Raw genomic sequence first — 13470 nt, 5'->3', positions numbered from 1 at the left:
TCTGAACCGAGGTGGGGATTAGGGTTAGGGTTAGGGTTTCTTTTCTAATTCGATTCGACCGATTCAGTTTTTCTCTTCTTTTGATTTCTTTCTTTTTGGAGTTCATCCGAATCAAGATCTAGGGTTAGGGTTCGGGTTCCGACCCCTGTTCTTCTTCTTTCTTTGGATTTCCTTTCTTTTCTTTGATTTCTTTTCTTTTCGGAGTTCATCAAAGTTCATCCGAATCGGTCTCTTCCCCTTCTTCCCCCTTCCCCTTCTTCTTTTGGGATTAACCCGATTTGGGATGGGGTTAAAAATTAAGGTACGGGATTTGCACTTTTCTTTTGATTTCTTTTCACGGTTTTGATTCCGATTGGGATGAGGATGGGTTAGTTCATCCGAATCAGGTTCACTGTTGTTCTTCCCCATGGTTAGGGTTCGGCTTCGTGAGCCGAGGGCCCTTCCTCTTCACCCAGTTAGGGTTAGGGTTTGGGGAACCACTGTACTTCTTTCCTTAGATCCGAACTGGATCTGTTCTGTTCTTGCCGTGCGCCGGTGAGAACGGCGGTGCGGCATCTTTTCCCCTCGCGCGGTGGTGGTGGTGACCGGTAGACAGTGGGGTCCGCCACCTCAGTCTCTCTTTCTATTTGCTTTTACCCGGTTAGGGTTAGGGTTACACACTGGTAACCTGGCTCTGATACCAATGTTAGGATCGTAGATTACCTCTGTGTAACCGTAGATCTGGGTAAGCCTCCTCGCCCTTTCCTGTTGCGGCGTAGCAGCAGAGTAGACGTCGGTGCCGCGGTGTAGTAGGCGTCCAGCGCTATGGAGATGAAGTCCAGTGGCACTGCAGAGACGACGGTGAGGTTGGTGGGGCATCTTGTCACTGGCAGCACTGCTTTAGATCGGTTTAGGTTTACTTTGTCGGTGGGTACGGTGGCTCCGTTGATCCTCGTTGTGCGAGCCATGATCCCCACCTCTCTTTTATATGTGCTATGCGATAGGGGCCCACCAACCATATTAGGGTTGGGCTCCCCGATCAGGGAGCAGAGACAAGAGCCCAATAGGCCGTTGGGCCTATTGGTGGAGATCAACTAACAGGGACTTGATGTTCACCATCTGGAGAACGGCGGTGGAAGAGGTGGTGACGGTTGGGGCAGCGCCGGTGTTGGATTCGGAAGAGGTGGAGGAGGAGGTGGAGGAGGAGGCAGTCGGAGAGATCGCCATCAAACAGTGGGTTGGTTTCCATGGCAGCGAAGGACACAGCGAGCGCAAGAGGAAGGAGAAAGGAAAGGGCAGCGGAAGACAGCAACCGACGATGCGGTGAGCGCCGGCGGCGAGGGCGGCGAGCGCATCAGAGCAGGGGAACGAACCCGCTAGCTGATACCATGTAGAATGGGAGCCAACAGCTTATACTCTATTGAGCTCATGAATGTTTATACACAATTACAGGATTGCAATTGCAGGCTAACCACGCAGGGCGCCTGAACTGCCTCTACCGCGCTGTACGCGCACGACGTGGGAGCGTGGGCGCCCGTGGTGACCGTGCTCTGGAGACTGGCAGTTGCCGAGCAATGTGTAGGCTTCAACACCGTGCATGGATGGGAGCCAAAGTTGAGGACGAACAGGGCAACGACGACGCATTTGATGACGGCGCAAGTGACTCCGGCCGAGAGCTCCAAACGGCTTCCATGAATGGGCACAAAACCCATCCGAGCAACGCAACTAGGTAACTAATATGAACAAAGAGACTGGAGCTAGCCCACCTCTCAAGCCGGGGGAGGGGGGCAAAGGGGATTGGGATTCTAGGGGTGGGAGGGAAAGGGAGAGAGAAGAGAAGAACTTTGTGCTACATGATTGACCTTTCCCAACGCCTCTGCTTTGGTTTTGTTTGGTAGGATTCACCGGACTTGAAATCATTGTTCAAAATCTCCGGCTATAGAGCCGCCGCTATAGCCGGAGATCGCGGCTAAACAGGGCTGCCGCTAGGAAATCTCACTTTTAGCGCTAAACTACCAAGGGCGCTAATTGCCCGATTTAGCGCGTGATATCCGCTACGCAACGAGTGATTTAGCGCCGCTTACCCGCTATCCTCAAGAGACCTGCAGGGGCTGGCCGAGACCTTGCTCGCTGTTCACCCGCCGCTCAATACCGGCTCTCTGCCACTGCAGTCTGCGCGTAACAGCAGCAGCAGCAGCTCCATTTGGGGGTGGTGCTCCGACCCCTCGCCTCCGTTCGTCGATCTGGCACCTTTTTCTGTCGTTGCGTTCCTGTGATGCATCCGCTCGGCTCTAGCTCGAGAAACAATGGGGAGAGAGTGCAGGGTGAGGGCGAGATGAGTTGGAGCAGAAATAGAAGTGTGAAGTGTGTGGACAGCGTTCCAGATAGAACGTGTGGACGAGGAGGCCTGAACAGGTGGCCCACTAGCCTGGGTGGAGTTACGTGATAGCGGCTATAATAGCGGGCGATTAGCCGCTATAGCGGTTTGGAGAGGCTGCCGCTAAACACGATCTCGGGCGATTTAGAACATTGCTTGAAATCAATGAAGCAAGACAATCAAATGACTTTTCCTTTTTTTAAAAAATGGTTTTTTTATGAGTTTTCATTTTTAGAAAGTTATGTAGTTATATTCATAATGTTTATACATAACATTTTGCGGGCATAACTTCTTATCACAGTTCCAATCATAATTTTTCCATGTATTTTTAATAAAAATTTATAGATAACTTATCTTGACAACTTTTTAACACGACCTTTGCAACCCAACTTTTCTGCAACGATTCTACACTGGGTATCCAATTCGACAGGTCCGTCTTGGTTTCTCTTTTTTTCTCTCCTTTCATTTTCTCCTTTTTGTTTTTTAATTAGCAAACACATTTTTTGTATATTACGAACAATTTTTTTAGGTTGAGAGGTTTATCTAGAAAAAAATATGTAAAAGAATGTGCTTGATAAGTTCTATATAAATTTTTTGAAAGACACTGAACAAAAAAAAATTATGTGTATGAGTTAAGTTATCTGTAAATTTTATTACATACAAGTATAGCTAGTAATTTTAAGTTGAGAAATTGTTATGATAAGTTTGTTCACTAAAAGTTATGAACAAAATGAATTAAAATTAGGTTGCAAAGGTCATGTAAAAAAAATGTTATGATAAGTTATCTATAAATCACATAAAAATATATTTAAAAAATTCTAAGAAGAAATTGTGGTCATAAGTTTTGTTCCACAAAAAATATTATGCACAAGGCACTAATACAGAATGACGAACACATGAAGTGTCCCTATCTATTGTGGTGCAGCCGCACTGAAAGCGAAAGGGAGGGAATCTCGGTTTCAGGGATATCCATTCCTTCAATCTTGCTATGCTGGCGAAACAAGGTTGGCGCCTATGGCAGAATGAGGAGTTCCTATGTGCCCGCATTTTGAAAGCGAAATATTATGCTGACACAACCGTTTTGGATGCAAAACCAAAATCGTGTATGTCATATTTTTGGAGAAGTGTGTTAAAGGGAATTGATTTGTTGAAGAAAAGGATAATTTGGCGAGTTGGGGATGGCTTTGGCCTCAAAATTTGGGCTGATCCCTGGATACCGTGAGATGGCTTAAGACGGCCGATCACTCCTAAAGGCGGCCATGTGTTGTCCGAAGTAGCCGACTTGATAAATCATACCTCTGGCGGCTGGGATGTGGAGCTAGTGAAGGATATCTTTTGGCAGGAGGACGCTGATCTCATTCTTGCTTTGCCAGTTCACGAAGGCAGACCGAACACGCTGGCTTGGCATTATGATAAGCAAGGTACATTCAGTGTTAAAAGTGCCTATCAAGTTTGTAGGTCGGACAGCATGCGTGCAAGATGTAAGAGGGGGAGAGCAGGGAAGCAGTGTGGCAACTGTAACGACGATGCGGAAGAAAATTTGGCAACTTGAAAGTCCGAACTAGGTCTTAGAAGCAACCTTGTGAGGCGCGGGATGAAGATAGATGATAGATGCCCAGTTTGTAATAGGGCCGGTGAGGATGGCGCTCATCTGTTCTTTAAGTGTGTGTTGGCGAAACAGGTTTAGAACCAACTCCATTTGGACAGTGAACGTGAAACACTTGCTGGTTCAATGCAAGCTAGGGATGCTGTGGATTTTATTCTAAAACTGAAAGAGGAACAAAGACTGATTATGGTGATCGGTCTCTGGTTTCTATGGAGCGAAAGAAATGCGATCAGGGAGGAAGGATGCAGGAGAAGTGCTGAAAGCCTAGCTAGAGGAATTCACATCTATGCCAAGGAAACGGCTGACATGTGCGTCAAAGAAAAGAAGCCCAAGGAGAAGAGAAGGGTGCGATGGGAGAGGCCACCTACAGGCCATCTCAAGCTGAATTGCGACGCATCATTCAAGTTAGAAATCGGGGAAGGTACTTGGGGGTTCGCGACTGGGATGGCGATGTCGTTATCACTGGACGGGGAAGATAAATCATCTATTAAGTGCTTTTCAAGCCGAACTAGTGGCATGTCTCCAAGGTGTTCAAGCAGCGATCGGTGTAGGCGCTGGGAATGTCATCATGGAGTCCGATTCTTTGATAGTTGTGCAGGCGATCAATAGTGGAGCTTATTCAGAGTCTGCAGTTGGTACTTTAGTTGATGAGTTGAGGTCTCTAGTGGTTGATAATTTTAGCAGTTTCCAGTCTGTTTTCAAGGTTAGAGAATGTAATAGGGCTGCTCATCAGTTAGCAGAGCTAGGGTCTTTGTGTGCTGAAGGGGATGAGCTATTTTCAAGCTTAATTCCTGAATGCGTCGCTGTAATTGTCGCAAATGATTTATTAGCACATGAGTAATGAAAGTCTACCCAGTTTTTTTTTTTAAAAACAACCGAGCCAAAGACGGACAAAAACAAGAGAAGTGGGATGTCAAAGAACACAAATACAAACACCTTTGGACGCAACCCGCGCCGTGGGCCCGTGGCCGCGTCAGCGGAGCCCACGCTGTCATGGCCCGAATGTGCTGTGGTCACGTGGCCTGCGTTGAAGTGGCCCATGCTCGGTCCTACGCCGCCGTGCCAGTCCCCTGGCTCGTGCCACCTATGTATGGAGAGAGAGAGAGAGGAGATAACGGTTGAGGAGAGAGAAACGGATTGTACTGTGTATAGAGTGTGAGAGATAGAGGCAAGGAAAGAGGAGAACGGAAGACACGCAGCAGGGGTGCACATACGCGAGTCTGCGCTTAGGAAAAGTCATCTTGTTTAAGTTCTCTTTGGCAACGGCTCCTCCGGCTTTAGAGCCTGTTTAATCGGTGTCTTAGTTTGCCTCGTCTAACCTGATAAATTGTGGCTGTTATAGAAAAAATGACAGCAAAATCGAAGCGACAATTGTGACAAAGTTTGATACGAAAATGAGTCTGACATGTGAAACATGGTGCTAAGAAAGTGTGATACGCTATAGTTGCGACAGTGAACCAAATAGTTGCCAACAAGACCGTGGCACGACTAATCTTTAGACCTTGTTTAAGGGGGTGTTTGGTTGCCCCTCCTAAATTTTAGTCGCTGTCACATCGGATATTTGGACGCATGCATGGAGTATTAAATATAGACTAATTACGAAACTAATTACATAGTTTGCGACTAATTTGCGAGATGAATCTTTTGAGCCTAATTAGTCCATGATTTGACAATGTTTGCTACAGTAATATGTGCTAATGATGAATTAATTAGGCTTAAAAATCATCTCGTAGAGTACCGACGGATTATGTAATTTATTTTTTTATTAGTATCCGAACACCCTATGCATTATCCTTCCGACACACCTCCTAAATTTTAGTAGCTGGATCCAAACAACTCCTTAAATCCAGGAGCTAAAGGTTAGGGATGTCACATCGGGTGTCACATCTAGATGTCACATAGGAGTGTTCGGATAATAATAATAAAATAAATTACATAAGTCTTCGGTACTCCGCGAGACGAATTTATTAAGCCTAAGCAATCCGTCATCAGAGCATGTACTGTAGCTTTACTGTAGCACCACATTGTTGAATCATGGACTAATTAAGCTTAAAAATACGTCTCGCAAATTAGTCACGATCTGTATAATTAGTTAGTTTTTTAGTCTATATTTAGTACGTCCAAACATCCAATAGAATATAGACTAAACTTTAATGATAGGAACTCAACAAGGCCAGTGTGGCAAGTTAGTTTTTCAGGCGGGAGCACTATAGCATCCCTGTATGTTATTGTAGCAAAAGTTTGTTTCTCTTTCCGGTTCAAAATACACTACAATGATTGAGAAGCCGACAAGCCAAAATTTAGGGGGCTTCATCGGCCTATGCTATAGTACTAGCACAGTGTCGAAACCGAAGCCAGCATAAGACCTCCTTTGGCTGAGCTGAGCATCAACGACTTTACCCTCACTTTGGCAAAGTTAATGTAGCGTCACTATTTAACACTGTACCTTTGAGCTCTTCTCTCTCCATCCCAAAATGAACTAGCAAATAGAAGAAGCCGGAGAAGAACTAGCTAATAGAAGAAGCCGGAGAAGCTAAGGCCCAGTTTGTTTGCCCTCATACGCGCGTTCGCGATGGGGGAAGCCAGATACGCCCACCAAACGACTCGCGACGGCATCCATCGCAAACGCGGCGTCCGGGTTCGCTTTCCTTCCCGCAACGGCGATTTTAAAGCGCACGAAGGGCTGCGATTTGAAAATCGCGAGCGCTTTTTCTCTCCCTGCCCCTCCCTCCCGACCCGTGTGCGCTCACGACGCCAGCTTCCCTCCCCGCCGCCGCTTGGCTCTTCCCACCCCGCCTCCCTCCTTCAATCCCTCCGGCCAGATCCGGCGCCGGCTCTCCTCTCCGCTGTCGCCTCCCTCGTCCCCTCCGTCCGGACCGACAGCCTGCGCAGGGCTCCCTCCGGACCAGCAGCCAGTGGTCCCTCCCCGCTCCCCTCCCCTCAACGGCAGGCAGCGTAGGGCGGATGGGAAGGAGAGGGCGCAGGGCACCAGGCTCCGGCGGCCATCCAGGGCACCGACGAAGTGGGCCCCAGCGCGGAATAGAGAGAAGTGGAGCAAGGTTGAGAGGGGAAAGGAAGGGACGCAGCGCGACGGAGGGGAACTCGCCGGCGGCAGCGAGGCCCGGCTGCGCGGCAAGGCAGGGCAGAGTAGAGGGAGGAGCATAGCACGGCAGAAGGGAGATAGCGAGGCAGAGGGAGAGAAATGGGCAGAGGCTGACCGGAGGTGGAAGGGGAATGAGCAGAGCACGGCGACGTCGGGCGCTTGGCTCCAGGCGACGGCTTTGACGTGGAGAGGCAGTGCGACGGCGGCAATGCTCGTCGCCCGCGAGAAGCGCGGCGCCCCGACAGCGAGGCAAAGGAGAGTATTTTGTAGTGATATTTGTACCCAAATTATTGATGTTATTTTGGACTATTATTGTACATTGCATCTTAATGGAACCATATTGCTATCTCAAACTTTAAAAATATTCCCACCATTACCTTTAGATTATTGTGACGAACCTAAAGAAGTATCATCAGCCTCAGGGGTACATAGGTCAATTTACATCTAGGACAGATAATCTACCAGAAATAATCAGGACAGCCAAACGCTCGGCTTATTCAAACAGCAGATTCTCCAGATTGATGCTTATTAAGTAAGCCTGCTCAGATTATAAGCGAGACTCAGAAAAGCTGAAACAAACAGGGCTTAAGTTTGGGGGCTTCAATGGATTCGGCGAAGCCCGTACAAGCCCCATCAAAGATATCCTAAGGCTATCTCCAACGACAACACCTAAAATAAAAGACTCATTCGTCCTTTGGGTAGCGCTACAGGTAAAAGGTTCAATACCTATTTGGCATCTTCTCCAATAACAAGACCCAAAAGAGAATCATTTCTACAAATGGGTTTCTAGAAGAGATGATGCACATATTTGGGTTGTGCCTCAGGCAATCCAAAAAAGGTCTTCCGTATAGGTACCCTATTGGATGCTGATTTTAGGTCTCTTGCTACCCATGTTAGGTTTTGGTACCCATATGGGTTCCTTGTTGGAGATAGTCTAAGACCGTCTCCAACAACACTCACCAAAATACGAAATGCATTCGTTCGTTTGGGTCTCGCAGAAAAAAAAGGATCACACACCCAAACCTTTCGGTTTCCAACGACAGACCCCAAAAAGGAGAGCCCCCGAGCAGCCGAGCCTCAGAGCGCCGAGTAGATCTCGCTTCTCCACCGACGACGACTCGGAGCCCTACGGCTCCACCTGCCGACTGCGAGCTCATCGACGTCCTTGGCTCGACCACCGTCTGCACCGCGCCACCGAGTCTGCGACCCCGACGTGCCAAGCCCCTGCGCTGACGCTCTGGGCGCCTCTGCTGCCTCGGTCGACCGCACGAGAGCCCCGGCGACCCCGTCCCGCGGCTGCTCGCGGGCCTTCCCCGGCGCGGCCCTCCCTCCATCCCTCCCCTGAAGAAACGCGGCGAGCACGACTCGGATCCCAGCCGGCGAGCTCCCTCCCCTGCGCGGCCTCCCTCCCTCCCTCCAGCGTTCCCTCTCTGCGAGATCCAGCGAGCGCTGGGCGATTGCCGGTGAGCACCTCCGCCCCCACGCGGCGCTGTTCATCACCGGCGGCGGGGTAGCGGTCCCGAATCCGGCGAGGCAGCCAAGGCCGGCGGCTCCGAACATGCTCCCACGGTGAGCTCGCCTCGCCGAACTGGCCACGCCCCGCCGTGGTCCCGCCTTGCAGCGCCGGCTGCTCCACCCCGACGCCTCCTACGAGCCCACCACTACGGACGCCGGAGATTTGTGTCTTGGAGAGAGACGACGCAAATAAGCGTCCTGTTTCACCTCGTACTTAAAATGTGTGCTCTGTTTATGTCTTTTGTTAGAGCGTTGTTTTTTTTTCCGGCTAAAGCACTATGCACGACCTATTTTGTCTTTGCGTCTCGCTTTGCATGTGCTGTTGGAGACCGTGTCACACCCTCTTTTTAGTCATGCAGGACGTTTGATTTTTCGGAAACTTTTCACTGGTAGTTTACTTTAACATGTACACGTGAAAGTAACACTTTTAGTGGCACTGGTTAAATTAACAGCCTGTATAAATATGAATACTTGTATTGCAGTAATCTTACGATTAATGTCATTGAAAATTAATCTCTATTGACGGTCCATAGACATGGGTCAACACTTTAATTTGTAGTTGCGCTTACTCGACCAGTGAAAAATGTCATGACATTAATAAAAATCATTTATGCTTCCCTTTTCTCTTTGAATTTGAACTTAAACTACAAGTTGGGAGGTGCAGCATGCGCTCTGACCAACTGCGGTGTCCAGCTAGAACGGTTCTCGATCACGACCAACTCTAACAATGTCGAAAATCAATCAACTGAAATATGCCAACTTTTATTAGGCGACTAAAATTTTACTTGGCATCGATCATCAACTATTGCTTCATGGTTCCTATAAAAAAACACACACTATTGCTTCATGGTTCCGTTCAAGTGTAACTACTGATCTTTGAGCCCTTAACTCCTTAAGCATCTGATGAGTTGGGTGGGCGGCTGAGCGCTCTCACCATGCTCAGCAGGTTCTCGCGTGACGAACCGCCGGGGCCGGCTGCAGCCTCCGCCTCGTCCTTCCACTTGGCCGCGCTCTTCCGCATCTCCTCACTTGCCATCGCCTTCCTGACGTGCATGGCGACCTGCTCCCTCTCCACCTCCGCGTCCAGCCGGACGCCGACACCCCACACCTCGCAGGCGTACTTGCAGTTGGTGTACTGGTCCGAGAAGCCCGGCCAGCACACCATGGGCACGCCGGCGGCCACGCTCTCGCACGTCGAGTTCCACCCGCTGTGGGTCAGGAAGCAGCCGACGGCCGGGTGCCGCAGCACCTGCTCCTGGGGACACCACGCCGTCACGTGGCACCGCCCCGCCGTCTCGGCCTTGAAGGCCGGGGGCATCGCGTCCAGGCCGCCGCCGCTGCCGCCGCGGACGAAGTTGTCCCTCATGGACCATAGGAACTGGTGGCCGCTCGCCACGAGACCCCACGCGAACTCGCTCAGCTGCTCCGGCGTCACCACCGTGTGGCTGCCGAAGTTGACGTACACGACGGACCCCCGTTCCTGAGTGTCCAGCCAGGTGAGGCACTCGGCGTCCTGCTTCCACAGACTCAGGCCGGTCGTCGACTCGGTGTCGGCGGCGGCGCTGTTTTGGTCGTTCTGCTGGCGGAGAAGCAAGCCCAGGGGCCCGATGGTGTACATGCGCGGATACTCGGCGCGTAGCGCGGCGAGGACGTCGGCCTCGAGGCCGTCGAAGGTGTTGAGGATGAGGGCGCCGGCCTTGGCGCAGCTGTTAGCCTCCGACTCGTTGAAGCGGAGACCGAAGTCGTCCGGGTCGGTGGTGCGGAGGAAGCTGGAGAAGTCGCCGAGGCGGGTCGGCGGCATGCCGGGGATCCAGTCGATGACCGTCGTGTCGAGGTAGCCGTTCGTCAAGAAACTCTCATCTGCCGGTCGGCCGCAGGCAGTCAACGTTGGTGTCTTTGCGAGAAACTGAGCAAGTGCAAGTGTGTGCAAGATTTGGGCGCGGTGCTCTGCTGTGCTTACCCTTGAGTGGCACGTACCCTCTTTCCTGGAGCTCGCGGAGCCTCATGTGCGTCATCAGGGAGGCCGCGCTGGCCGTCCAGAACGACATGGTCGGGATCCCGAGCTCCCGCGCCACGCCCAGCGCGAAGCTCATCAGCATCGTGGGCAGCACGCAGGTGACCGGCGGCATGCCCGGCGTGCCGTTGAGCCGCGCGATGAGGTCCCTGAACGGCGCCGCGCAGCGCGTGCTCGTGGACACGGCCAGGCTGCGCAAGTAGTCCTGCTGGCCCCGTTCGGCCTCGGATAGGCCGTCCGGGATGGCCTCGAAGCGGAAGCCCTCCCCGCCGCGCACGGCTCCGGCGCCCTCGGTGGCCTGCACGCGCCGGTGGTTGTGCTCGGTGTTGACGAAGGTGACGTAGACGCCGTGGCGGTGCAGCAGCTTGGCGATCTGCAACGCTGGGTTGATGTTGCCGGCGCCTGGGTACGGTACAATCACAACGTGTGGCCTCGCCATTGAAGCAAAAGATAAGAGCACGCTTGATGACCAAGGAGCTTACACTCGATCGGGTCTTATCTCTGCAGTGGACCAGATCTGGTCCGCCACGACGCCGAATAAGCCAGGCACGTGCAGACGGGAGCGCTTACGCCGCCGAGATCCCATTTTCCACAGATGCTCTCATTTGTCGCCAGGCCAGCCTCTCTGTTTCTCGTCTTTGGGCCAGCCAGATATCGACGTCAAGACGTCAGTGAGAGCAACCCAAACGCACTGGCTTTGGTGTATGGCTTGGCTTGTTAACAAAGCTTGGTTGAAAATGTCGCCGTCATGTATGTGACCGTGGTACCTGCAAAAGCTACAACAGTCTCAGGAAAGAGAAGGTGAGGATCACAGAAATTGTAAGAGAAAGGAGAAAAGGTGGAGGGGAGAGAGTTGTAAGGACAACAAGAATATGTTTGTGTTGGCTGGATATAATAGCTCAAAGTTTTTCATTTCTATCTGGATCAGGTACTTTTGAATGAAACCACCACTACTACAATATGTCCACATTGGCACCGGGACATCATTTTTTATACAATATAGACAACATGGTGTGCACATCCTACTAGCATGAACACATGCAAGATGGGTAAAATTCAGCCACGATCCTTAAACTTAGTTGGTTGTGTCATCTTAGTGTCTCAACTTCGAAAAGGTATACTTTTGGTCTATAAACATGTCTAAGATGTCAACAGCGACCCTAACGGGTCTCGATCCAACTGACCGTGGATGTGGCAAATCACGTGTCGGGGACCAATACTAGGATACCCGAAGAGGAGGGGCTAATGGTCGTTGTACGTTAATTCATCCGGGCAGTCAAAGGTGCGACTACAGCTCCAACCGACATCGAGGCCGCAGGCTCCGCCTAGGCCGACCCCAAGGTCGTGCGATCCGCCTCGCCCGACCTCTGGGGACGGGCTCCGCCTCGCCCGACACCGTGGCCGCGGGCTCCGCCTCGCCCAACCCCAAGGTCGTGCGATCCGCCTCGGCCGACCTCTGGGGACGGGCTCCGCCTCGCCCGACACCGAGGCCGCGGGCTCCGCCTCGCCCAACCCCAAGGTCGTGCGATCCGCCTCGCCCGGCCTCTGGGTACGGGCTCCGCCTCGCCCGACATCGAGGTCGCGGGCTCCGCCTCGTCCGACCTCTAAGGGCGGGCTCCACCTCACCCAACCCCCAGGTCATGCGATCCGCCTTGCCCGACCTCTGGGGACGGGCTCTGCCTCGCCCAACACCAAGGCTGCGGGCTCCGCCTCGCCCGACCTCTAAGGGCGGGCTCTGCCTCGCCCAACCCCAAGGTCGTGCGATCCACCTCGCCCGACCTCTGGGGATGGGCTCCTTCTCGCCGACACTGAGGCCGGAGGGCGAGCTTCGCCTCGCCCGACGTCTGAGGACTGGCTCCACCTCGCCCGATCCCTCGGGCATGACTCTTAACGGAAGCTCACACCGTCGCCAACCACTACGGGCAAGAAAGTGCAACCCAAGGTCAAACTTCTAGCATCGTGTAGGGAGCGGTCATGTCTCAACACGACCCATCCCCACGACATGTCATTCTAGGGAACTCACATCGCCCACAGTGATAAACGCGTGGTCACTATGCTGCCTACTCCATGTACGGCCACTGATCAGCACGCTGGTTCGCCGCGCCGCCCGGCGGGGCGGAGTGGGACGTCACGACCCGCTGACAATGACAGGGCATGGCATCATCGATGGACAGGCGTCGTGGAGCTGTCCCTGTCACCACCTGCCGAGTCAGCAGGACCCGCGCAAAGGACAAGAAAGGCCCGGCGACCCTGAAGGACTTTCTCTCTCTCGTTCTCCTCTTTTCTCCCGTTGTAACCCGTGCTTTCCCTGGGCCTATAAAATGAAAAGCAGGGCATCCCACTAAGGGTCATCAGACCAATGATCGATCAGATAAAAAACCATTAGCATCGAACCTCGAACACATAGCCGAGCAGCGACCAAGCTCTCGGTACCCATTCGTTCTTTCCACTAGAGACTTGGGGCCTATCCCTCTCTCGCACGTTTGTAACCCCTACTATGAACTTTTTAGTGCTAATAACACGAGCAACAGCAACGAACTGGACGTAGAGACATTCTGCCCGAACCAGTATAAACCTCGTGTCCTCTTAGCACACCATCCGAGCCAGACGCGTAATATTAGAAATTTACTTGTTGGTGTTTACTCGAAATTCTGACAGTTGGCGCACCAGGTAGGGGCCTTTTGCGCGTCTCAACATCCACCCAATCCTCCGATGGCTAATCGCAACGTCAGCTGCATCCTGGGCGCGTGCGTGCGCTTCGGGGACTTGGACTTCATCGTCACGACAGAAGGAGAGTTGGCATAGGCTCCTGCCGCCGTCCAACCTCTCCACTCCGTCGACCTCGGCACGATCGCCGAGGCGCTGGAGGAGCTGCA

The 13470-nt window shown here is 52.2% G+C and overlaps 1 protein-coding gene and 1 long non-coding RNA gene across 2 annotated transcripts in view; one reads left to right on the top strand and one right to left on the bottom strand.

Moving 5' to 3' along the window:
- The window catches only part of LOC136477603 (uncharacterized), a 59706-nt gene extending 55001 nt beyond the window's left edge, over positions 1–4705 (top strand). The window contains exon 4 of the long non-coding RNA XR_010764051.1: positions 3282–4705. This is a non-coding gene — a long non-coding RNA (uncharacterized lncRNA). The remainder of the gene's footprint in view (positions 1–3281) is intronic.
- Positions 4706–9326: 4621 nt separating this feature from the next.
- LOC136474105 (7-deoxyloganetin glucosyltransferase-like) lies at positions 9327–11443 on the bottom strand. Its single transcript, XM_066471713.1, has 2 exons — positions 10541–11443; positions 9327–10440 (listed from the first exon to the last, which is right to left on the bottom strand). The coding sequence occupies exons 1-2, from the start codon at positions 11031–11033 to the stop codon at positions 9473–9475; spliced, it is 1461 nt and encodes a 486-aa protein (XP_066327810.1). The 5' UTR covers positions 11034–11443; the 3' UTR covers positions 9327–9472.
- Between the last annotated feature and the right edge of the window lie 2027 nt (positions 11444–13470).

The sequence above is a fragment of the Miscanthus floridulus genome, chromosome 8 (genome assembly GCF_019320115.1).
Source record: "Miscanthus floridulus cultivar M001 chromosome 8, ASM1932011v1, whole genome shotgun sequence".
Lineage (NCBI taxonomy): Eukaryota > Viridiplantae > Streptophyta > Magnoliopsida > Poales > Poaceae > Miscanthus > Miscanthus floridulus.
The sequence above is the reverse complement of the archived record's forward strand: the minus strand, read 5'-3'. Positions and strand labels throughout refer to the sequence as shown.

What these genes read in the sequence shown, in the direction of transcription:
- LOC136474105 (XM_066471713.1), bottom strand. Translation starts at nt 11,033, where the DNA reads ATGGCGAGGCCACACGTTGTGATTGTACCGTACCCAGGCGCCGGCAAC. An exon ending in AGGGTACGTGCCACTCAAGG is followed by an intron (nt 10,441 to 10,540) that starts GTAAGCACAGCA and finishes GCCGACCGGCAG; the next exon opens with ATGAGAGTTTCTTGACGAAC.